This window comes from Rutilus rutilus (genome assembly GCF_951802725.1).
Source record: "Rutilus rutilus genome assembly, chromosome: 21".
Lineage (NCBI taxonomy): Eukaryota > Metazoa > Chordata > Actinopteri > Cypriniformes > Leuciscidae > Rutilus > Rutilus rutilus.
Window position 1 is genome coordinate 30,307,287 of NC_140226.1, and position 26,246 is coordinate 30,333,532.

The 26,246-nt window shown below is 37.0% G+C and overlaps 3 protein-coding genes across 3 annotated transcripts in view; 2 read left to right on the forward strand and 1 right to left on the reverse strand.

The window, feature by feature from the left end:
• The window catches only part of jmjd1ca (jumonji domain containing 1Ca), a 65,867-nt gene extending 56,818 nt beyond the window's left edge, over positions 1-9,049 (forward strand). Inside the window, exons 13-27 of the mRNA XM_084393812.1 lie at positions 58-287; positions 384-536; positions 1,984-2,073; positions 2,193-2,317; positions 2,555-2,654; positions 3,028-3,185; positions 3,286-3,576; positions 3,855-4,023; positions 4,135-4,225; positions 5,060-5,190; positions 5,275-5,397; positions 5,882-6,021; positions 6,329-6,535; positions 6,675-6,806; positions 8,347-9,049. Of these exons, the coding sequence (XP_084249938.1) occupies positions 58-287; positions 384-536; positions 1,984-2,073; positions 2,193-2,317; positions 2,555-2,654; positions 3,028-3,185; positions 3,286-3,576; positions 3,855-4,023; positions 4,135-4,225; positions 5,060-5,190; positions 5,275-5,397; positions 5,882-6,021; positions 6,329-6,535; positions 6,675-6,806; positions 8,347-8,451 (2,245 nt within the window). The 3' untranslated portion in view covers positions 8,452-9,049. The remainder of the gene's footprint in view (positions 1-57; positions 288-383; positions 537-1,983; positions 2,074-2,192; positions 2,318-2,554; positions 2,655-3,027; positions 3,186-3,285; positions 3,577-3,854; positions 4,024-4,134; positions 4,226-5,059; positions 5,191-5,274; positions 5,398-5,881; positions 6,022-6,328; positions 6,536-6,674; positions 6,807-8,346) is intronic.
• A 340-nt stretch (positions 9,050-9,389) lies between these two features.
• On the reverse strand, positions 9,390-13,882 carry nrbf2a (nuclear receptor binding factor 2a). Its single transcript, XM_084393831.1, has 4 exons — positions 13,715-13,882; positions 12,434-12,545; positions 12,276-12,316; positions 9,390-10,275 (listed from the first exon to the last, which is right to left on the reverse strand). Exons 1-4 carry the CDS (start codon positions 13,733-13,735, stop codon positions 9,811-9,813), a joined length of 639 nt encoding a protein of 212 aa, XP_084249957.1. The 5' UTR covers positions 13,736-13,882; the 3' UTR covers positions 9,390-9,810.
• Positions 13,883-22,883: 9,001 nt separating this feature from the next.
• Positions 22,884-26,066, forward strand: egr2a (early growth response 2a). The gene is made up of 2 exons (XM_084393822.1): positions 22,884-23,215; positions 24,589-26,066. Exons 1-2 carry the CDS (start codon positions 23,059-23,061, stop codon positions 25,581-25,583), a joined length of 1,152 nt encoding a protein of 383 aa, XP_084249948.1. The 5' UTR covers positions 22,884-23,058; the 3' UTR covers positions 25,584-26,066.
• Positions 26,067-26,246: the final 180 nt, after the last annotated feature.

The following is a 26,246-nucleotide window of genomic DNA, read 5'->3' on the forward strand; positions in this document are numbered from 1 at the left end:
CAGCAGTCGAACAGCACAATTCGTGCTTAACGCTAATTCTTCCCATTCTCTCTTCAGTCTGTCGTTCAGTAGGAATGGCGTTGTCCGTGCGGGTGGGTTTTCGGTGTCTGAGCAGACAGATGAGGAGGCGGTTACTGTGTGGACGGGGAGCTCAGAAGATGACGAGGACAAGAAGAGGAGAGAGATGGACCTTGAGATGTCAAAATCTGTCCTTGCGTTCATCGGAGACAAGTTCTGTCAGCTCATAAAGACAGAGGACATTGCATTCACCTGGGTCAAGAAAGACAGTACGTTTGTGTGGAATGATGGATACACAAAGTCTCTCATTGCTTGTCATTTTGTCTTTTTCACCTTGTCCTGATGTTTTTTCTCTCTTTTTCCAGCTCAGATCATGTGGAAGCGAGCGGTGAGAGGTGTGAGGGAGATGTGTGATGCGTGCGAGGCCACTCTCTTCAACATGCACTGGGCATGTCACAAATGTGGCTTTGTGGTTTGCATGGACTGCTACAAAGCCAGGGAGAAGAAGAAATCCAAAGGTCACTTGCAAATACATCACAGATTTTACTATTGATTTTAAATTTACCTACAAGATTCCCTTTTCTTTTCACCTCTCTGAAGCCAGCTTAGACCAACATGCTGGCCTAAGGTGGTTTACGCTGGTTTGGTCTAGTAGGTTAAAAAATGAGCTGGTATTACTTGCTGACAACATGGTCTTGCTAACAGGATTCCAGTAGTCATGGAAACCCTAAAAAAAAAAATCAGGAAATGTTAAAATTGTGATTTCCAGAATAGCAAAGGTGATGGAAATTATTTTAAGAAAATGCTCAAATTAACTTCTTTTTTTAAGTATATATACATATACATTTCTCTTTGTGAGTGCAATCTATATAACATGTTTTTAAAATCCTTACCTCGAAAGAGTGGAAAACTCAAGAAAAAGTGTGGGAGAACCGTTTACAGTGCTATGCATAAGTTTAGGCAACCATGCTAAAGTTGACTAAAAAGAGGAATAAAAAATCATATTTTGCAAATTTAACTTAATGCCTTATTTAAAAAAATTAGGAAAAATCCAACCTTTAAGGACACCAATTTTCTTTGTGAATGAATAATGTATCGTAAATAAATAAATGTTCTTCCTTAAAAAACAGGGTGCATAAGTTTGGGCACCACTATGTTAAATTCCCATAGAGGCAGGCAGATTTTTATTTTTAAGTATTTTTTTTTTTTTTTTTTTTAGGATACTATGCATCCTGATAAAGTTCCCTTGGCCTTTGGAATTAAAATAGCCCCACATCATCACATAGCCTTCACTATACCTAGAGATTGGCATGATTTTATTTCAGTTAGCCTAATAGCTAGTTTGATTTGCATTGAGAGATGATCTTATGGAAAGTACTCCATGCCAATCTCTAGGTATGGTGAAGGCTATGTGATGATGTGGGGCTATTTTAATTCCAAAGGCCAAGGGAACTTTATCAGGATGCATAGTATCCTAAAAAAAAAAAAAAAAAATACTTAAAAATAAAAATCTGCCTGCCTCTATGGGAATTTAACATAGTGGTGCCCAAACTTATGCACCCTGTTTTTTAAGGAAGAACATTTATTTATTTACGATACATTATTCATTCACAAAGAAAATTGGTGTCCTTAAAGGTTGGATTTTTCCTAATTTTTTAAAATAAGGCATTAAGTTAAATTTGCAAAATATGATTTTTTATTCCTCTTTTTAGTCAACTTTAGCATGGTTGCCTAAACTTATGCATAGCACTGTATTAGTCATTAATAAATTACCGTCATTAGTCATTAGTCATTAGTACATGACATTAGTCATGTAGACCAAGGAAGTCTTAATGGTTACGGTAGTTAAAAAGACTTATGGGGCCATCAGCATCCAAACCATAACATATCCTGTTTTTTTCAGCTGTTTTTTTGTTGTTGTCTCTTTCCACACAATTTGTATATTTGTCTTACTTTGTCTTTCAGATAAGGAGATGTATGTCTGGGTCCGATGCGTGAAAAACCAGCCTCATGACCTGAAGAACCTAATGCCTACTCAGATTATACCTGAAAAAGGTAAGCATTGGTGTAGGTTTGTGTAAAAAAAATTTTAATCTAATTATCACATCCTGTTCTTTGTCACCTTTGACTGTGAACCTGATAGTAAAAGTAGTGCATTGCCATCTTTTCATAAGTGTTGGTGGACATGCAGAGCTCTATGCACTCGATGAAAGAAAGGTTTGGAATCTCATCTTATTGTCCCTGCACTGACAACAAACCCCTCAACCCCAGCATGGCCACTACCAACGGACTCTCACCAGTAAGACTCTAACTTCACATGATGATGTATTTTATGGCAAGTCACAAAATTTGTGTAGCTCTACTTGCTTTAGATTTATATTTAGATTAGTTCATGCATTTCCTGAGTATCAAACCCATGACCTTGGCGTTTGCTAAAGCCATGCTGTATTGCTTAAGCTACAGGACTGTTTAGATGCATATAAAGCTGTATAGTTGAATGTATCAATATTTTATGTAAGTGTTTGTGTAACATCAGCTTTCAGACAGAGATCAGAGTGACTTGAAGAGCCGGCAGATCCCAGATCAGCAGAAGAACTCGCAGCATGTCACACTGAGAGCGCACACTGAGAGAAGAGGTAAGGCAGTGCCTACAAAAACACACCAAACCAAACACAGATCTTTCATACATTTTGCCTAGTTTTTTCCTAACCAGTCATGTCCACAACTAGCAATGCACAATAAGACGTTTTATTTGTTACTTTTTCACAACTTGCAGGTAGGCCCTGGCCCCAGATGAATCTCATTGGTTAAAAATTTCTCCTTCAAATAGTGTATTGAGCGTCAAATATGTTCTGATTGGCTTTTTTTTCTTTGCACAGAATTTTTTTTCATTGAAAAATTATTAACTTCCTGTCGCACCTGATTTTAACACAGTTGATATATACTGTGTATTTTCTGAAGAAAACACTCTTGAGAATGAATGGTTTTAATATGTTCTTATTTATCCAGAGAAGGCAGAGTGTGACAGTATGGAAGCTCACAGTAGGAAGTCCATGAGCTCCGAACAAGGATCAACATTGCGTGACCTTTTGACCTCCACAGCTGGGAAGTTACGTCTTGGGTCAGCTGGAGGTGCCTTTGCACCAGTTTTCAACTTATCGGAACAGGTTTGATATATACATGATCGTTCAAATGAGAATATAACCTGTTGATAACCAAACTAGGTTCATCACTTGTAACAAACTCTATTTATGCTCCATTCCTTAGGTAACCCAGAACACTCGAATGCCCAACATCCTGGATGACATCATTGCTTCTGTAGTAGAAAATAAGATTCCCGCTACAAAGATGGCCAGGACGGGGCTGAATCAGGATTTGCTGCCAGAGGAGGAGATGGGGCAGCGACCAGAGGGGGTGAAGCTTGATGAAAGCCCATTGGCTGATGCCCATACCGTTGTCCCTCACGATTGGCTAGGAAACCACCGGCTGCTTTGGCTCAAAAATCACCTTCACCAGGGCAACCAAATACTGTTCAAAGAGAACTGGACACAAGAGCAGGTTTGTATATCTTACGCCAGTGGAGTATTAACTATATCTCTATTGATACTAGGTGAGAAGGAGATTAATTTACAAGAGAAATTACAGGGAATTAGTTTTACATTCTGTACAAATTAGGATTATGACATAGGATGAAACCTCTTGGGATTTAATTACTTAAAAATAACTTGCTGTGGGAATTTTGATATCGGTTGACAACTTAGAAATGTCTTCTTGTATGAATTTTATTTTTTTTTAAATGTAAAAATAATCTTGAAGTTTGTTTGATGTCTCTTTAGCCGGTGCTGGTGTCCGGATTGCACAAGAGTTTGAATGCTAATCTGTGGAAACCTGAGCACTTCAGTCATGAGTTCTCCAGCCTCCACAGTGACCTCTACAATTGCAGAGACGGGAGCGTCACAAACTCCAAGGTCAAGGAGTTCTGGGATGGTTTTGAAGATGTGTCAAGTGAGTGATCCAGTTTAGCATTTCTGCATTCATTTCTAATTTGCTGAATACGATTTTTGTTCGACTCTGTGGACTAAATGTAATTTGCATGCTTGTGTATGTGACCCATAGAGAGGCCTAAATCTGCTAAAGGGGAGTCAGTGGTGTATAGACTGAAAGACTGGCCATCAGGGGAGGAGTTTTTGGCACTCATGCCTGCCAGGTACTGCCACCCTTGGAAACGTTTGAAGCATATGTTGTCTTTCAGACCTCACTAGTATTTGCATAAAATACCACTTTGTTTTTTTTTTCCACTTTTGCTAATGTGTCCTCAGTTTGAATACACTTTCACCTCACTTTGAATACACCTCTACTCAAGCTTAGAACTCAGGCATGCAGTAAGAGTGCAACAAGTGCCAGAATTAAAAACACATTCATTTTCTCCAGAGAAAGGGATAGTTCACCCAAAAATTTAAATTCTGTCATCATTTTCTCACCCTCAAGTTGTTTCAAACCGGTATGAATTTCTTTCTCCTGCTGAACACAAAAGATATTTTGAAGAATATGGGTAACCAATCAGTTTACGGACCCCATTGACTTACATAGTATGGGAAAAAAATACTATGAAAGTCAATGGGGACCATAAACTGTTTGGTTACCAACATTCTTCAAAATATCTTCTTTTGTGTTCAGCAGAAAAAAGATATTCATACCAGTTTGGAACAACTTGAGGGAGAGAAAATGATGTCAGAATTTAAATTTTTGGGTGAACTATCCCTTTAATGAGAAATGTGGGATTGCTTTTTATTTTGCACACGTTTCCATCAGACTCTACATTATTTCTTGATTTGACCAAAAAAGTAAAGAAATTACAAGCCACATTAAACAACACAAGTATTTTATATACAGAATTATAGTCATCATTATTACAAGAATAAGCAGAAAACATTTTAATTGTATTGATTGCTAAGTTACTTAAATAGTTTTGACATAAATCCTTATAAAATCATTTTTTTATTACATTGCTTTAATTCCATATCTTGTGTGCACATCTCAGATATCATGATGTGATGAAGTCTTTGCCGGTACCAGAGTACACAGACCCAGAGGCTCATCTGAACCTGGCCTCACATCTGCCCTCCTTCTTCATTCGACCCGACCTTGGTCCTCGCCTCTGCTGTGCCCATGGTATTCTTTCTTTCCTGTAGTCACTGACAGTACTGTTGTGCTCTTTGTTATGCAATGGACCTTATGTTCCTGTGTTTTTTTCAGGTATAACAACATGTCCAGAGCAAGATTTTGGGACCAGTAATTTACATGTTGAAATCTCAGACACCATGAGTATTCTGGTTTATGTCGGGGTGGCCAGAGGGAACGGAGCCCCATCTAAAGCAGGTACTTACAAGTAAACATGACATTGTGAGGCTGAATGACAGACATTTTCCTCTTAAATATTGATTTGCCTTTGTAAGTTTGCATAAACATTACATTATTTAATAGTAAAATGTATTGCTTTGTAAGGGAGGTTGATTTGAATGCAGAAACATCCTGCATATGGAGTTTAAAAATAAAATGACTCAACAGTCAATAGTTGCACATCAATACAAATACATTCTTTGACTACCTATAACCTCATTGCTACCGTAATGTCTCTTTTAATGTTGATAAATAAGGAATAAAAATGTTTTTTATTTAAAAGACTCCACTCAGGCTTAGAGCAGTATACTTGCGTGCTTACAGAGTCTTGCCAATTGCTAAAATAAAAACTTTATTGGCGTCCTTTAAATGCCACCATGAGAGTTTTTAAAGGAATATTGTGAACCATTACGTATGTGTGAAAGACTGCATTCATTTGGTTGTTAAACCCTTTGTGTGTTAGGTGTATTAAAGCTATTGGAGGGGGAATTTCTGGATGAGAGTGTAAAGAAACGACTGAAAGACCCTAATGAGATGCCAGGTGCTCTGTGGCACATCTACATGAGTAAAGACCTACAAAAGATCCAGGAGTTCCTACAAAAGGTATCACACTACTTGATCATGTAAAGCTTATGACCTTATGTACTTATAGGTAAGGAATGAGTTGCCCGAACTAATGCAGTAAAGTATGGTGTGCCACAAGGCTCTGTCTTGGGCCCTTTGTTGTTCTCCCTCTGTATGCTCCTGAATCATGCCATTTGCTTGCGTTGCTATGAAGACGACACGGCTCTGTATTTCCTCTAGATTTAATTAGCTCACTAAACACTTCATAGTTATATTGCTGCTTTAAAAGACACCCCTCCCCCAATCATTGAGGATATGATATTCATGCTCTTGTGTGTGCATGTAGGTTGGTGCTGAGCAGCAGACTGAAGCAGATCCAGGGACAGACTCAGACTCGGAGTGGGACGGTGATGCCGACCCCCTGCGTGAGGGAGGCTGGTATCTGAGCCCCAGGCTGAGACAGAAGTTACAGGAGGAATATGGCGTAGAGAGTCGCACACTCCTCCAGTTCCATGGAGATGCTGTTATCATCCCGGCTGGTGCTCTGCACCAGGTACTTTACCACACTCACATTTCCAGCTACATCCTCCTAAAGCAATCTGTCCTGTGCTTTTGGGAATGATGGCTGGTTTCTTAAAGCTGTTAAACCACCAGGCATTCATTATTAAGCATTTCACGCTGTGTCTTTGTAGGTGATGAATCTGCACAGTTGCATCCAAGTGAATGTAGACTTTGTGTCCCCTGAACACGCGCACAACTCCTATTATCTAACTCAAGAGCTCCGCCCTCTCAAGGACCAAGTGAACTATGAAGACAAACTCCAGGTACCTCCATCTTCCTAATGTGACCTTACTTTGTCGATCGTTAAATTTCCATTTCTACTGCATCATGCTGGTAATCTCACCAACAGTGAAATCCTATTGTTCCAAAATCATGCTTTGCATAACTGTATGTTAGTGGCGTTGTACCTCACAGCATTTTCAATTCATTCTTTTAAAGTCTGATTTAAAGGGTAACTCTCGCCAAAATGCAATCTTTTTGGGTCTTTTTGTTAATCTACCCGAGGCAAACTTTCGTTTAAAAGCTTAATTAGAATGGAAACGCCACTTTTAAGTTTGACCGTATTTTCGTTTTTGGTCAAATTGCCTTTTGAATGGGAGTACATGGGGCACTTCTATGATAGCATCAAAAATCGCTATTTTTAAAACACTAAGTAGGCTCGACACAACATGAAACTGTGCTTGAAGGATCACCAGAGGCTCTACACATAAACTCCAGCATTGAGAACATCCGCCGCCATTTTGACAGTCAAAAATAGTCGATCTCCGAAAGCAACGTAACAGGGAGGAGAGTAAAGATGGAAAGCTCCTAAAGCTTAGTTCCATATACATTCACGGATAATTAGTTGTTTTTGTCATTAGTGAAAATCAATATTGACCTTGTATTTGAAAAAGGATCCTCATATAAGAAACAATACTAAAATTCAGAGTCAGTTCAATCACATTCGGAGATCGACTATTTTTGACTGTCAAAATGCAAAATGAGTTGTTCAAAATCTTTCTTTTTATTAAACTCTGTGTACACAATGTTCTCAATGCTCGAGTTCATGTGTAGAGCCTCTGGTGATGCTTCGAGCAAAGTTTCATGTTGCGTTGAGCCAAATAGCGATTTTTGATGCTATCATAGTAGTGCCCCAAGCTCTCCCATTCAAAAGGCAATTTGACCGAAAACGAAAATACGGTCAAACTTATAAGTGGAGTTTCCATTCTAATCATGCTTTTAAACTAAAGTTTGCCTCGGGTAGATTAACAAAAATACCCTAGGTTGCATTTTGGCGAGAGTTGCCCTGTAAGGCTGGAATATATTATTATATGATTTTTGCTGCTATTTACAGTTTGAAGGAGTTGAACCAGATTTTGGTCAGTCGGAGTTGACCGATTGCACAGAAAATCACAGTGTAGGATGGGCACAGACTCCTATTTTCTAGCTTCCATCCAGAGGATATCAAACATTTGATATTTAAAACACATATTGTTATCATCTGTCATGTGTCTTCTTGCAACAATGCATGCGAGTTAGAACAAGTTTAGAATCGTTTAGTGTGTATGATGTCCAGTTTTCCTTCTGTAACCATTTACAAAGTTGGCAAGTGTATGATGCCTACTTGCCTAGTGTTTTAAATCTGTTCAGAAGTTGTATAGTGCATTTGCAGCCTTTAGTAATAAGAGGCACGATGTAGCCATAATTGCTATTACAGTTTTACATTCCCTGATTGTGATACTTACATTTTTCGTAATCCAGTCTAATTAGGCACAGGTAAAAATCTGATTCCACAATATATTTTCATCCCTTTTTATTCTTCAGGTGAAGAACATCTTTTATCACTCTGTGAAGGATGCTGTGGCCACATTGAGGAAGCATTTAAAGGAGAAGAACCCAGACGAGGTAAAACAGGAGGAGGAGTCCTGACAGTGCATCTCCTCCTCTGTCCAAACCCTTGGAGCATAAAGACAATACCAAGATTCTCCACTAGGAAAGAACATCGTGCTTAGACTTGATTTCAACAAAATGGGCCACTCTGCAAGATTCTGTGACTTCCTCTATGTCACTTTCTTCTCTTTGATTTTATTCTCATTGTTTGACCTTCCCCGCTGTGTCTTCTTGCACGGACAGGAAGTGAGGTAAGTGGTACTGCGAACAAGATGAAAGTAGTACACTGTGCTCTCCAGACAGGTGCGGTGAGCTTTAAAGCCCACTTCCCGCACATGCAGAAGGCCCTGGAAAACAATTAGAAAGAAATACATGTTTTTCCAAAGGTGTTAGCGATCCGTTACACGTTCTTCATCAGTAGTTCTTGCACTGCGAAGTGTTCGCCATGCTGTGTTTCGGACAGTTGGAGAGAGCGGAGATTCTAACGCAATCATTGCAGCATTCCATCACATCAGCAGCTGCCAAACTGACAGGTTTTATTATGTTTGAACAACATTAAATTATTTACAGTTTGGCAAATATTCACTGTGCCGAGGGAGAATATTAAAGAAGTTGCAGTTTATTCTGTGTTTGTTTGAAAAAAGATCTTGTGAAATTTTCAGCTGAAATGTAATATGTAAATAGCAGAATATACATATATAAATATATATATATAAATATATATATTAATTATGATTTTCTATAACATGGTGTGCTTTATTTGCTGTATGTGTTGTTTGCTACTGTATGTACATTGACGTTAAAGAAATGTTTTACATTTTCCATTAAAAATGGAATAATCAAAATGTATTTGTCTTTCAGATGTTTACGTGCTCCATTAATATCCATAAAAAAAAACGATTAAAGATTATCCATTCAGTTTTTTAGGTTTAAATTAAAGGGATAGTTCACCCAAAAATGATTTACTTATTCAGGTGTTTAATGCCGTATGACTGTTTATTGACTGCATGTTTATTATTGACTCTCACATACACATAACCTTTTATAAAGTGTAAAACGAAGTAAAATGTAGTTTTTTTAGACAAATACTGCTCAATTCTGACACATATCAGTAATATGGCTTAAAGTCATAAAGCATTGGCCCCACATTTTACATCTGTGATGACATTTCAGAGTGAATCAGGAATATTCAACAAGAAAAAGTGTTTTCCTGTTTATTCAATTACATGTTCAATAAGACAAGGAACATTTATCTATTAACAAAAGTAAATAAATAGGGTCAACTTTCACCCAAAACAACTCTAAACTGACTGAAGTTCATGCTTTCAGTGGCTGCTCTCATAGCAGGTGATTCACCACTGCTCAGAAGTTTGAGGTAGTGTAGGTGTATATGCAGGTCTAGCTGTCATTTGCCATCTCCAACAGTAGCTGGATCTGGTTCTGGAGGTCAGAGGGCACGTGCAGGAGCCTCATTCCCAGCGGTGAAGGTTGAGCTAGAGAAGCTGTGGGGCTCTGATGCTCCTCATAAGGGTCTCTCCTCAGACTAGCATTCTCTGCCTTCAGTCTCTGGTGTTCCTCCATCAAGCGCTTGTTCTCCACGAGCAGGACAGCCATGAGCTTCCACAGGTCAGCGATGGCAGTGCTCTGCTCTTCCAGTCGAGTCTTGTCATCTTTGGCAGCCTTCCAGCCGAGCGGAGGACTTTGGACAACTGTTTGACCGGGACACTGTGTTATCAGGGACGAGCTGTGTTTTGAAGGGCTGACCAGGACCTTTCCTTTGAGTTTAGCCTGTTTGCAGCTCATCTTGATCTGTCGCTGCTGTTGGAGATGTCTGTCTCTCTGGAGCTCTAAAGACAGCCGTACCTTGATATACATCAAAATATGATTAAAACGACTGTACTTTACAACAATGTCTACACTCTGAAAAGAAAAGGTACATGCATGTAAAAGAACGTTCATCGTAGCTTGTACCTTTTTGCCATTTCGTACTTTTTTTTGTACAGTACAAATTCAGGAGAGGATATATTTCTATAGGCATGAGCCTTAAAAATGGCAACACATTTCCATCTGTTTTATGCGCATTTTGGGATATCAGATATAATATAAGAAAGAAGATGTGCAGTCTTTAGAGTCCTTGTTAGCGCGCACGCCTCCCACGCCAGAGACCCCGGGTTCAAACTCCGCTCGGAGAAGACAGCATCTCAAAATGTGCTTTGATCATTCTGAAATACCTGAGCCAAAGTCTGTTATCAGAATAAATTGGTGTAGTTCCCTCCCAAAAGCGTCTGGATGCCCAAACACCAGCATCCGAACGCAAGAGAACATAGTTTATTGTGTTTATAAGTTATTTATGATGTAAGAAAAAAAGAGCCACAGTGGCTTCACCGATTGCAAGTTGCAACAACTTCCATTTTTATTACAAATATTTTGCGCCAATTTCCCAGGAAGTGGCGATTTTGTTCTCTTGAGCACATGGGATGGAAACGCTGTTTTATTCGCAAATATTTAATGCGATATTCCAGTTGTGTTAGAAAGTTAAATTCGCAACTCTGCATAAAAACAAGCAATTGTCTGCAGATGTTGTAAAAAAATTAAAAATAATAATAATTATATGTAATATTTTTTGATTGTTCAGCTTTCATTTTTCGTTCTTTTCTCCATTTAGGCTTTTAAGGTGATGTTGATATCAAACCTGTCAAAAATTATGATACATATAAACAATATATGAACAGCACAATTGCAAGTGGTTGAATAGAACTACTATGGTTGCTGTGTTATAACAACTTGGCAAAATTCACTTTACAAAGTGTAACTGAATGACAAAATGAAGCAGATTCATCTTAAAGCACTGAAAACTTAACATTTTGCTTATGATGTGGATTGTCGCTGTTGCAGCACTCCAAAACAACATTTACACCTTCAACTGTAGGTACAATATTTGTACCAGGAAGTTGGTAAAAAAACAAAAAAAAAACTTTTATTCAGCAAAGAGGTATTACACTGATCCAAAGATTACATTGTTACAAAAAAAAAAAAACTATTCAGAATCCTGAAGAAATGTATCACAGGTTCCACAAACAATATTGAATAATTTGTTGGAAAAGTATAAAATCAGCACATTAGAATGATTTCTGAAGGATCGTGTGACACTGAAGACTGGAGGAATTATGCTGAAAATTCATAACATTTATTTAATTTGAAAACTTATTAAAATGGAAAAGTTATTTTTGAAATTGTAATAACATTTCACAATATTAATGTTACTGTATTTTTTATCAAATAAATGCAGCCTGGGTGAGACTTCGTTAAAAAACATCAAAAAATAAAACTTAGTAACAGTAATGCGAGTCTTTACTAATATCTGTAAGTATGCCGATGTGGAATCTGAGGCCATCTGTATCTTTTGCCCAAAAGTTGGTCCAGATTCTATGCGGGTCAGTCTACAAGTTACACATATTTTTAAAGATTAGGCTTTTTTTAGACCTAATCAAACTAATTGAAATCACATGGTGTGTCAGTTGATTGTAAGGCCTATATATATCCCTTCATCAAATGTGTTCATTTGCCTGCAGAAGACCCAGCAGGGTCAAAACGTTGCCTTTATATTAAATATGGGAGTTTAAAGCAGTGTTGCGGACATTACATGTTTTTCATTTCAATAAGTTACACATATTTACAAAAGAGATTTTTGTGATATACTCAGCTATCATCATGCCTCATAAACTATGTTTGAAGAACATTATAAAATCCATTTAAAAAGTGAAAGACAGGACAAGTAACTGTCAAAGACACTTAATACGTAGGTCTATACGCACAGGCCGACGGTTGGAATGGAGTCACACTCGTCGTAAACCTCGTCTTACCTGTTCAGTGTGTGTCGTTGAGAAGGCCTCGTTCAACAGCTCTGAGCAGAGAGAGAGACAACGACACGTTGGTTTATTCTTTCATTTATCTTCCTGTAACCTTGCCAGTTCTCCATGTGTGGGTTATCTGGAGAACTCAGTGCGCTTCATTACTTTACCTGCTGCTTCAATATGGCATGAAATCGCCTCTTCATACTTCTCTTTCGCCACCAGCTGATCTGCCTTTCGGCCGTACTGATGGGCCTGTAGTAAAGACAACTGCCATGTTTTCTGGGGAAAGAGGGTTACAGGATATAAATAAGTATGTCCCACTTTATATTAGGTGTCATTAACTATTATGTACTAACATAAATAAATAAAAAGTTAGGTACAATGTAGGCCTACTTATGGTGTTAATTTATTGCAAAGCACTTTTGCTGCTATCTCGGTGGGATACGGACAGGTTTGGTTAGGATTAAGGTGTCATTATAGATGTAATTACAGAAATTAAGAGCTGTAATTAATAAAGTACAATGTAAAAACACGTATTAAGTGCGTATCAAATGATTAAATTAACTCGCTGGTTGTGTTCGGGTCATTTTGACCAGGAGAGAATTGTCTTTTTCCCCGAAAATCATCGCATTGGACTCAAACTTACTGACTTTACTTTCCTACTTCCCCAAAGATCTTTGGGGATTTTGAGAAATACCAAAGAGTTCCAAAAAGAAATAGAAAACCTGTCCTAATTTTATGAAAACAAGTTGAGAAAAGATCGAAAGCAAGATTTGGTGAATGTGGTGTATTTCTTAGGAGCTAGTAAGTCATGTGATGTGTGTTTGAACCTGAGTGTCAGTACAGTGTGCTTGAAGGCATCTGTTGGTTGTTTGTCTCGTTAACACACAACAGTGAAAAAATATATATATAACCTATTATAACAAGTGATTTACAAGCAAATTTTAAAAGGCCGGTTATTTTTGATTACAGGGTTACAGGGTTTTCAAAACAGCACAAGGGTTAAATTTTATACATAGTTGTAAAAGTGTTCAATATCAAAAGTGTTGATGCTTGAGTCGTAAAACAGTGACTATATATGTAATCCAAACTATACCACGTGTCAGTCAAAACATTTCATAACTCTTAAAAGAACATAATGAAAGCCAGTTATGATTTTGGAAATATTGAATAATCGTCACAATATTTAGCTTTTTTTTATTTTTATTTACTAGGACTAAATAAGCTATTGACATATGGCTCTTATAAATTAACACTTGTTAATCACATTAAAGGCTTGAAGTGGGACCTATTGTGCGTATTTAAAACTTTTAAACGTCAAGCCCCAACTGAAAAACTTTCGTTTTTTTTTTTTTGTTTTGTTTTGTATTTTATCTTTATTAATAACTCCGGTTACCACAAGTTGCGAGAACATTGTATAGAGTTATACAGTGATACATATCACTTACACGATTTAGAGGGCCGTCCATTAGGCTACTTCCATTTCTGTTTCATCCCCTGGTTTGACAGATTTAACTATGTTTAATTCCTTAATTTTACTGCGAGGACTCTCCACACAAACAGCAGCGGTGAGTGGACTGACACCTTGCGCAACTTCACGCGCGTGCTTGTTTGTGGTGATGACCTTTACGGTCAATGGCAGTGACGTCAGAACGGAAGCCGGACTCCCCAGTGTATGACGCCATCTCCTGGTCAACACCGGCGCATCACTTATATCAGACAAACTGAGGAGAAAATACTATTGCGTGCGTAAATATTGTGGAATGCTTGGTTTGTAGATGAGCAGCGGTGCATTACAAGGCTTTGCGTCACATGGAGGCTATAAATGGATCGTTCTCACGACATCATTTTAACAAGAAAAATCACAGATGCTACTGTACTCTCAACGTCTCAATCACATTTGATACATCTATATATGGCCCAGTTTCACAGACAGGGTTTAGATTAAGCCAGGATTAGGACATTTAAGTAGCGTTTATAAACGTGTCTTAGAAAAAAACATTACTGCACCTGAGACAAAACAATGACACTGACATGTTTTAAGATATATTAGTGCAAGTTGCTTTCAGTTAAAACAGCTCAAACATTCATTTTAGTCTGGGACTAGCCTTGTCTGTGCAATAGTAAGTACAAAAGAGTAATACAAAAATGAAATATTGTGTTTTCATCAGCCAATTTGCATGTTATAGTGACATTCAAACGTTACATTTCAAGCTCAGTATTTTAACTCGAGTGAAAATGCAGTGGATTTGAATTTTGATCTATTCAGAATTCATTCTAAACACACTGTAACAAGGCTGAAATAATGTAACGTTTATGGCTAGAGACAATAATAATTACTTAGGGGTAATATAGTTTAATCATTAACTGTTCCGGGGGTCAATTTTCGGTAGCACTTTAATTTAAAGTTAAGAGGTCAGAGGTCACTCTTCCACCGGAACTCGACTCGCGTACGGCCATTATCAGAAGCCAGTCATTATCATAGACAGTATAAGAAGGTCATTATGGTTAATAAAGTTATAAATATTATATTATATAAAAATTAGTTATAAATAGATCTTTTTCTCACAAAAAAACATCGCTTCACCTCAGGAGGTATTTATTAACCCCCTAGAGCCGTATGAATTACTTTTATGATGGATGGATACACTTTTTTTTATTTTGGGCATCAAAATCTAAGGTACCGTTCACTCCCGTTATAAACTCTGATTGTGTTTGACTGAAAGAAGAAAGTCATATACACCTAGGATGGCTTGGGTGAGTAAATTATGGGATCATTTTACTTTTGGGTGAACTATCCCTTTAATGTGATGTAGTTACACGTTACTACATGTGCTTAACAGTATATTATGCAAAATTACAAGTAGCTAACCCTAAACCAAATCCTAACCGTAACTCTAAAGTAAGTACATGTAGTTACTTAATATTTCTCAGTACTTATCTGGAGTCGGTACAATGTAACTGTCAACTTAAAATAAAGTGTAAGCCTATTTTCTGTTTAGTCTCTTTTCATCTGATATCATTGATTCTGTAATTCAGTGTAACACATTGTGATAGGTTGATTTGGATGTTTTATTGGATCTGTAGGCTGGTGTACTCCAGCATGTGCACATTGGGGGTGGATGTTTTGTCTTTAACCATTCAAAGAGTCATCAGTGCAATATCTGCTGGCAGAACAGCTGAAATAAGACATAACATGAACAATAACATCAAATCAGTTCAAGTCCCGTCATTTGTTATAATACTCAAATACACACCACCTTCACACAGATGAAGCACATAAAGTCATGGAAACCGAGAGCGATAGTGGTATTTCAGTTGGCCCATGTTGATTTTCCATCTAATGATCCACGCTCCCCATCCTCTCCCTGCTGCTGCTTTCTGTCTTTGTTTCTTGGTGATGACATGGGCAATACCATCAAACTATAGGGGCTTGGTCATCCATCTTCCTGCTCTTTCCTCCTACGCACTGGGAATTTTGCGTGATGGGGGTTCACTGATCCCTGTGAAAAAACACAACTGGAGCTTCTTATCCAGGAATACTTGGCGTGGGTTATTATTGCATGCTATATATCTGCTTAGAAGTTCTTGAAATTACTCGTCAGTTAATCAGATATAACTGTAAAATTGCGTTTAATGCATACTTACATTAATAAAAAATATTACATATTTAAAATGTATATTACATTTATTTAAAATACTTAAATATTTAAAATAAATAAAAAATTGTCTTGGTAACTTACTGAAATATACTTTAAGTTCTAAAATACTAAAACTAATATTAAAATAAATTAAAGCTAAATAGTAAAAATAAACATTTCTAAAACTTTAATATATATATATATATATATATATATATATATATATATATATATTGGATTATTGTTGTGGATATTATGTATTTATTTAATAATTAAAAAAAAAAGTATTAATTATTATTATATTATTATGGATATTGTTATATATATTGGATGTCCAATATATATATAACAACTGAAAGTATTGAAATAAATGCTAATTCAAATATAATAAAAAAATACAATAGTATAAAAATAATACATAGAGAGATGAATGAATAAATATTAATAAAATAACAACACACTGTATGTTACAGCACCTGTGACTTTGTTTCTGTATTTAATTTAGGTTTTTTTTATGACAAAACTGTTATAAGGCCTCGAGATCTTATGCCAAGTTCTAATATTTTAAATAAACATGTTCTAACTACCTGCATAATCACATTTTCCTAATTACACATTTAAATAGACTAATATAAATTTGAACTTAAGTATTTTACTGTATGCTGAGCATCTGTGCGACACTTACTTTATACAGCTTAACACTATTGCACACCCATAAACAACGAATGATTCTGGTATAGTTTAATAAGAGACAATAATATACATACGGCTTCATTTTCCTAATTGTTAATTACAGACTGTGGCTTGTTCTCCGGCATTGGATTAAACAGTAATTTAGTTGCTGTATCATCTTGAGCTGTATGTGCATTCGAGCAAAGCTTTGTGCTTTTGCTGGACGGCGATTCTGAAACATCAGCCAAAATCTTAATGGCCAGCCTGCAGTGAGGCTATTTGTGTAATGTTCTGCCCTGGCAATGTTATACCTAAATAAATTGCACTTCCTGCTATCAAATAGCTTGATAACTGAGAATGAGATTCCATTCATAAAAAAGGAGATATGTAAATCAAGTAAGGATAACATCTTATTACACACACACACACACATATATATATATATATATATATATATATATATATATATATATGTGAAGAGTTCAGATGCAAAAGCTTCTAAGTGCCATCTGAAATTTTCTTCTAGAATGATCATTTTTATCAAGCTTGTATATTTAAATTCAGTAATTTCACTTAAATGGCCATGAAAATGACCTATTAATTGTCATTTAAGTGAAATTACTGAACTTAAATATACAAGCTTGATAAAAATGATCATTCTAGAAGAAGATTTCAGATGGCACTTAGAGGCTTTTGCATCTGAACTCTTCATATATATATATAGAAAGACAGTGCACTCATATTACTTATGAATAGGAGAAAGTGCAACGCGCAATATGGCGAAATAAGCCCCGCCTTCTAAATAAAAGAGCCAATCGCTGAATGATAAAGTCAGGTATGACATACATTTTTGGGCCAATAGGCATTCGGCAGTTAGCATCACACTACACTAGTTCCCTCGACAAAATGCTCCATCCATATGCTTTTAAGTTATCGCAACAACAACAAAAAAACATGTTTACGTACACGTTTTGTCCATTAAGATAATGTTCACAGGTGAACACAACTTTTGTGAATGTTGAAGCCTAAATGCAGTCGATAGGAAGTAAAAAGCTAAAGGTAGGTTATAAACGATACACTACGGTCACACGACTTCAACGTCTTCCGACAACTCTTTCGGTTTTCATCTAAAAACACGTTTAAGCATAACATATGCACAATTATAAGCATAACTAGGCTGTTAAAGCGGACTGAGATTACCTGTTTGGTGTGATGGCGTTTAACCTCCCCCGCGCGCGTTTAGGACTGCACATGCGCATTGGCTCGTCTAGCCTGAAAAATAAGCTTTTTTTTAAAGCTATTTTAAAAAACGAATCAGCATTTATGGGCCAGTTCATGTCAGAGTTTGTTACCGACTTTAACAGACTTTACTTGAAAGGGACTTTGGTTAGACAGAGGTCTTCAAAGCTCTCCAGTCAGGTGTCTGATAGAGGTGGCCAGCGTTGGGGAAAGTTACTTCTAAAAGTAGGCCTATTGTGTTGCAATTATTATAGAAAGTAATGTGTTACGTTACTTTTGTGTTACTTTTTCTCACCTGGGCTGGGCTTGCTTGTGAAATGAATAAGCCTCAGGCTGAAGTCAGTCAATAAATGAGAAAGCAAAGTAACTTGCTTTACTTATTTGATCAGATATTTAGTTGTAAATTTAAAAGTAATATGAGTAACACTTTATTTTACAGTGTCCTTGTTACATGTAGTTACTATAGTAATAAAGTGCATGATTACATAATAATAATACATTTTATTTATAATGCGCTTTTCTTATATCCAAAGCGCAACAAGTACAGTACAAAAGTACATCCGTAATATATATATATTTTTTTTTTTTGCAACTAACCTAAACCAAACCCTAACTCTATATAGTATGTGATTAATTTGTATTACTCAGTACTCAAATGTATTATTACACTGTAACACGAACACCTTAAAATAAAGTGTAACCGTAATATGTTACTTTAAAAGTAATCTGATTACTTGTAATGCGTTACCCCAACACTGGAGGACGCAACACATGATAACTACGTCAAAAGTCTCAAAAAGTGATCAAAACTGAAACGTAAGACAGTGTTGCCGTTATCCGAGTTGGACCCCCATTACTAGAGGGTCAGCTGTTCGGGAAGCCACGCCTTTAGAGTAACACGCTTAAACCACAACCCTCACACCTACTCAAAGAGACGCTCTGTGGGCCAATCCGCTGGCCTCCCCAAATCCCACTCATTACCATACCAGCTCCAGTTTGTGAGGGTGTTTGGAGGTGGGAACAAGTGCATTGTCCAGGGTTTCTGAATGAATAGAAAAGCACATGAAGAGATGTAGAGGACCATATCTGATCAGTGTTGGTAATGTTTGGGTACAAACAGCAGAAGAAAGCCGTGGAGGACCTGGACGAGAGAAAAGATCTACGTCGATATTTCTGGCCATGAAAATCAAACCCGTCTTCAGCAGAATGCAGCCATCAAGGATGGTAAGTGTAAAACTTTACAATTGCAGTGTTTTAGAGGAATGCATGAGTGTGAAAAGAGTTGAGAAATTATGATTCAATTTTTAGATTTCATCACATTTGTAAAAAGATATAGACCTGCTGTTCAAATGTTTGGGGGGTCAGCAAGATTTTATTTGAAAGAAATTAATACTTGTATTCAGCCAGAATGCATTCAATTGATCAAAAGTGACGGTAAAGACTTTTATTTATTTATTACAAATTTTCAGAATTACAGATTTCAAATAAATGTTGTTCTTTTGATCTTTTAATTCATCAAAGAATACCGAGAAAAAAAAATAATTCCACATTTGTATTACACAAAAAAATATTAAGGAGCACAACCATTTTCAACATTGATAATAAGAAATATTTCTTGAGCAACAAATCAGCATATTAAAATTATTTCTGAAGGATTTTTCAGCTTTGCTATCACATGAATAAATGAATGTTAAATAGTTAAAATGGAAAAATGTTTTTTTTTTTTAGATTTAAATACATTTTCACAATACTATATTTACTATAAATCCTTACCAACCCCACACTTTTTATATTCATTCTGTGATTATTCATAAACTTAAGTTTAATTTCAAATTTGAAAACTTGTACCTCTATATTACTATTTCTAGTGATAGCTATTGCAAAGAATATATATAATTAAAATAAATAATTTAGTTATTATTCTGTTTCTTTGTGAATAAAACAACTGACAATGTAAATGAGCAGTTATCGAAACTTGATGAATGAATTTCTTTGACTAAATTACACGAGCAAAAAGATTCAGATGGAAGTGTGTACAGGCCTAAAGGGGTGATTTATCAAAAAGCTGCATTTAACAGAGGCGTGTTGTGTTATAAAAAAAAAAAGAATAATGAGTTTTGGAGAAATCAGAGAGTGACGTTTGATTAATCGTCGTGTGCAGGGGTCACCAAACCCCCACGCAACACCAAAGCCAACGCAAACAAAATGGGCTGTGAACCCGTCCCGACATGGCGCAGCGTGGGCGAGCGAGGCATACAGGGCATAAGCGGGGCACAAAGGGAGGGGGCTGTTGGGACGGGGGGTACCAAACAACCCGCCGAAATAATCTACCATCTGCTATGAAGAATACACTTGATTTAAAAAAATATTTTTTAATATATATACATAATGATCAATTTTCTGTTACCAGTCATTTTTAATATTTTCGCTATCATTTTTGGTCATATTTCTGCTATAACTGTTTGTCTTGTGAGTTATATAAGTATTCTGTCTTTCACAGCTGCAATTAACTTTTCCTGGTGAATAGCAGCACTGACACAATAGCAAAGAAATTTTTGTGTCTGTAGGCGTAAGACAAAGGAAGCAAACATTCGCGCTGCCCCCAACAATTTTGAGAATGAATAGATGTTCGGCTTTTGTGAGAAACATGCTATTCATTTAACAAGACACCTGAACCCACAGATCATAATAACAGACCGAGCTGTCCAACACAGGGCACTTCAGTTTATACCCAATTGAAATTTTTAATAACAAGAAGGCAACAGATTTTGAACAGGTTTTCGCAGACGGCAAACATCTGATTCTCTGAATGACAGCAAGCTGTTAAGAATCACTCAGACGAACTGCTGGAGGATGTTGCAGAGCTATCAAACACCACATCAGAGATGACAGGAAGGGAAGTGTGTGTTTAATACTGAGGACCTGAATTCTCATTAATGAGACGTCATTGCACACAACGACAGAATGACTGGCTTTAGTAGTAGTTAGTCCAATTCCAGGTATGAAAACTCTTAAATGCAAGGTATTTACTCAACTACTTAAGGTATTTACTCAGACATACTCAACTCAACTATCTTTACTCAACTCCAAAAAACTGTTCATGCCAAAAAAGAACCTTTTGGCACAAAACGTTCCTGAGACTAACAAATACACACACAAACCACAAAAAGTTCCTGAGGTTAAAAATTAAATGAAATTAATTAAATAAATAAATGAACAAGCGTGGGAACGAGTGAAAAAACACCTAAAACCGCAACTAAAAATGAAATATATAAACAAGCGAGGGACCGAGAGAGGAAAAAACACCTAAAAATGCATCCATTAAATTTAATTAAATAAACAAACGAGGGGAAAATAGCCTAAAATGCACCTAAAATTAAATTTAAATAAATAAATGAACCTTTTGGCTCAAAGAAAGTTGATAGTCAGACAGACAGACGAGTTAAATAAATAAAATACTCCAGATTTAATTGAATGTGTTATGATTATTTCAGTCTTCTAGTGATAAATTATGTATTGATCTGAACAGTTTAATGTTTCCAAATGTTCAGGCAATAAATAAATCATCAACGTGTTATGATTCCGTTTGGTTTTGCCATACATCAGTATAGATGAATAAAAATGTTTACTGGCTTAATCTTTTTCATATTAAATCTGAGTACGATCCGCTAAATAAGATCCTGAGAGCTGGAGAACTGATATACTGGATGCGCAGAAGCTCCGTCAGCACGCAGAGCCTGTGCCTGTGGGCGAGTGTGAATGGGAACAGAAGCAGATGCAGATCTATTCAGAGAGGCTTCACTTGCGCTAGGACTCCGTGGAGAAGGGGCTGTTCCGTAGTGTGGGTGGCTATGAATTAGGCCTCGGTCGCACATACAGCAAACGCTCTGTTGCTCATGCTGCCACGGATCAAAATAGAACACGGTGGCAGGAAAACAAAAAGTGACGAGAGGGATGATGAAGAGCTGAGGACGGCCTTGCATGTGTCCGTCATACTGAGGGAGAACAGAAAGAATAAGAAAAAAAAAAAAAAGTTGCTGCCTTGAAATTTTAAGTACAATCAACTTGGACGTTTAAGCATTAAACTGACTTTAAAAATGAGTGGAATCTTGTATAAAACGTTGAAAATTGCTTAACTTTGATGAGCTTAACTTTAAAGCAAAGTAAAAACATATGTTGTCAATGTCATAACTTATTGATCATAGAATTATTTACAGTGTGGGGTCATTTTAGAAATATATTCTATGCCATATCTATCTACATATGTATATATATATATAAGTGACATTTGGAGACCAAATGTAAATTAATAGTGCTTGCAATGAGATTGAGAGTTTTTGAAATCCTTCAAAATGCTGTAAAAGACGAAAATATAGTTCAATATTAAAATGTTTGCAACCCCTACAAGGCTGAAAACATAGGCTACCTAAAGGCTATTTTTATTTTTATTTATTTTTTGTTTAATCACAATAGTTTTGACTTGTTGTATGTAGAGGAAAAAACGTTCTGTATATGTTTCCTTAACACTCTAGAGACTAGAATAACTTTCCAACATATTCAAATATCACTTTCCTGATCTCGTTTTATTGCGGTTCCTCCGTGGGACGTGAGCTCGGCGCGGCTCGTTATTTTCCGTGTCGAGTTTCCCGGATGCGTTCCATATAAGGCAAAAGGGGCGTGTTTGAGATTACCGGATGATAACCATTTATGGGATGCGTCGTAACCGGAATTCCTGATAACAACATACACCAAAAGTTAACAAAAAAGCATCTAATTATTCCCACAGACCACAAATATATTTAAATATAACATCAACATATCCAGAACATTTCAATCCCATTTTTGTTTTGTTTTTTGTTTTAAAGAAAAGAATAGTAATGTCCTATTCAGAGATATTATGTCTAAAAAGAGAGGTCGTGTCATCACATGGCCAAAAGCAGGAAAAAAAAAAAAAAAAGAAAAGGAAGAAGAAGCCCAACCCGTTTTTCTGTCCTTTTATGGTCAGTGACGTCACTGGACATTGACAGGCTCTTCATAAATGCATCTACGAGATAAAGTTTCACTTATTGTCGCGGCATATATGAAGGGAGCAGATGAGTTCAACCCCGATGCGAGCGTTTATGATGAAGTGAGCACGTTCATAACACATCAACTAGATCAAAAACGCTCTGAGAACAACTTAATAAAATTCAACCTGCTTTTTTTTTTTTTAATTTTTATAAACCACACCGAGGATCAAAATGACAGCAACAGCTAGCAGAGATCAAATTAACGCGTCGCTACATGATTTAATGCGCTGTCTGCCTTCACACATCTACTCTCTGGAGGAGATTCCCTCATCAGTGCCGATGGGATTCTCTGATGTTTGTTCTGAGCAGTTCAGTGAGGCGTCGGGAGGTAAGAACACTGGAGAGATGCTTACATATTAAAATGAATAGGCACTATGGACTGTTGCTCAATAATATATATATATATTTTTTGTATTTTTTTTTTTTGGGAGAAAATTCTTGTTTGACTGAGCAGTGCTTTGTAAGTTAAATTCAAACAACTTGTTCCAAACTTAGGGTTATAATTTTTTGGTATAGATTTACAAAATATAAGTAAAATACATTTACAAAATATAAGTAAAGTTCAACAGTTCAACCTTCATTTAGGCTACTCTTGCCTTGCATGCCATGTTTTACTTATATTTTGTAAATTGATTATGTTGTCAAAACAATTAATCGTGAATAATCGCATCTAACATAAAGGTTTTTGTTTACATATTATGTGTGTATATATATGTATATATTAGATATATTTGCGTGTGTGTTAGTGTGTATACTGTATACATGTATACATATATCACTATATAAAAGTTGCTGTAAATTTTAAGTACAATCAACTTGGATGTTTAAGCAATTTCAACTTAAATGCGTTAAAATTAGTGACATTTTGTTTAACTTATAAAAAAAGTTGAAAATTGCTTAACTTATTTTGATGAGTTAAAGCAATGTAAAAACATGTCATCATAACTTATTGATCATACGGTTTAGATATACACACACAGATTTATTATTGACTACAATTTGTTGTCCAAAACAATAGTTCGATCTTACGTATCTTTTACTTTTTTGTTGCTTTTACCAATTGCTTGTTTATTTTTTACTGTTTATATTGCGATGAAAAGCCTATAATAGTCTGTTTATGTCGGGTCATGAACGGAAATGTTCAATAACATTTACTTTGGTATAAAAAATCTGTGATTAGGCTATAGCCCCTTATAATAGGCCTATTCATTAAAAGAAAGTCTATCCAAAAATTTCATATAAATTTTTATTTTATTTGCAGTAGCCTGTATATGCGGCATATAGTAAACGAAGAATGATGTTAAGTTCACTTAAAGGAAACATATAAGTATACTTGCAGTATTAAAATTATTACTGGTGTATTTATTGAACGTATTCTTTAAAGTGTACTTTCATAAACAAAAATGGGTTAGAAGTGTATAACTGAATGAAGTCTACCTTAAGTTCACTTTTTCTTTAGTATTGCAACTATATTTAGTATATTTTACTGCAATCGGTCCAATCAGAATACAGAGAAATACCCGCATATATACTCCGCCACCTACATACCAACAATCTTTTAAAAACAAATAGCTAACTGAATATTTCTAGAGTAGATCCCACTCGGTGGAAACACTGGAAATAGGCTGCACATATACGTTTCACCTATAACGCAATAAGAAGGATTTGCTCAATCTAAATGTTTCGCTTTGACTTTTCCAGGTTGCTTGAGCACAGACTGCTTCGGCGTTGAGAAACGGGGCCTTGATCTGACAGGATCTGTCGCCTACACAGGAAAGATATCCATCGACGCACAAGGAAGTTGGAACCAAGAAGGATTAATCAACTTTGTCAGCGCGGGAGTACAAGATAGGCCACCTTCCTCGGGCTCATTCTCCACGTGCTCTCCCGCAGGTCCCACTCCAGACTGCTCCAAAATAGGCCAAACTCTTCCCAACATGGAGCATATATACACCGGCCCGCCCCCTTACACCTGTAGTGCCGATGGATACCAGGACCCCTCGGCCTACCTATCGACCACCACGTGCCCCATAACATACGCCACTCCGTCATACTCGGCCCCAAAGTCAACCATAGACGGGACGCTTTTCTCCATCATTCCCGACTATGGAGGTTTCTATCAGACCAGCAACAGCCAAAGGGACAACATGGCTGCATTTCAGGACATTAAGCCATTTTCGTGCTCTTTGGAGTCTATTAGAGTCCCACCGCCTCTGACTCCCTTGAACACCATTAGGAATTTTACTCTGGCGTGTCCGGTTGACGGGTCAAGGCCGCATGTGGACGGTCACGGCACCAATCCGCAAACCGTCCCGCTCAGGCCGATATTGCGGCCACGGAAATACCCGAACCGACCGTGCAAGACGCCGGTCCACGAGCGCCCGTATCCCTGTCCGGCGGAGGGATGCGACCGGAGGTTCTCGCGCTCGGATGAGCTCACGCGTCACGTCCGCATCCACACCGGACACAAGCCGTTTCAGTGCCGCATCTGCATGCGCAGCTTCAGCCGGAGCGACCACCTCACGACTCACATACGCACACACACGGGCGAGAAGCCCTTCTCCTGCGACTTCTGTGGCAGGAGGTTCGCGAGGAGCGACGAGCGAAGGAGGCACACAAAAATCCACCAGAGACAGAGAGATAAAAAGGTGTCAGCGCCCCCTCACAGCTCGAGCCCCGACGCTACAGCGATGTGAACTAACAGTACAACAAGTTCTGACTGCTGGGTTAGTCATTGCCCCAATTAAACCTGGAACTATCGCTCTGTTCGTGCGCGCACAGAGATACGAAGGCAGCTTATGAATTAAGTGTTGAATGTGGTTTGTGGTAGGCTAGCTAGACAACGTCCTTATCACAGAATATTTCATGTGGTTCAAAATGCAGTTGTTCTGAGATAGTGTTTACAGTGAGTATTTTTATTACTGTTATGTGTCTTAATAAATTGTAATAAACACAGTCTGTATTTTTTGAGCTTGAGAATCAGCTTTCCAGTGAGAGTGACAAGTGCCGCGTGGCATTGCAAGGTTTGACCACTAGAGGTCGCAATTGAGAAACAAATGTGTGCGGCTGTCCGATTAAAGATGAAAGTGCAGGTTAGTAAAATAGGTCTATATACACTACCGTTCAAACAGTGAGGTTTTTAATCTTTTTTATTCAGCAAGGATGCATTAAATTGATCCAACATTAATAATAAAAATAAAAAAAGTTTAATGAGCAGCAAATCATATTAGAATGATTTCTGAAGGATCATGTGACACTGAAGACTGGAGTAATGATGCTTAAAATTCAGCTTTGCATCACAGGAATAAATTACATTTTAAAATAGATTAAAATAGATTATAAAATGAAATGCATTTTTG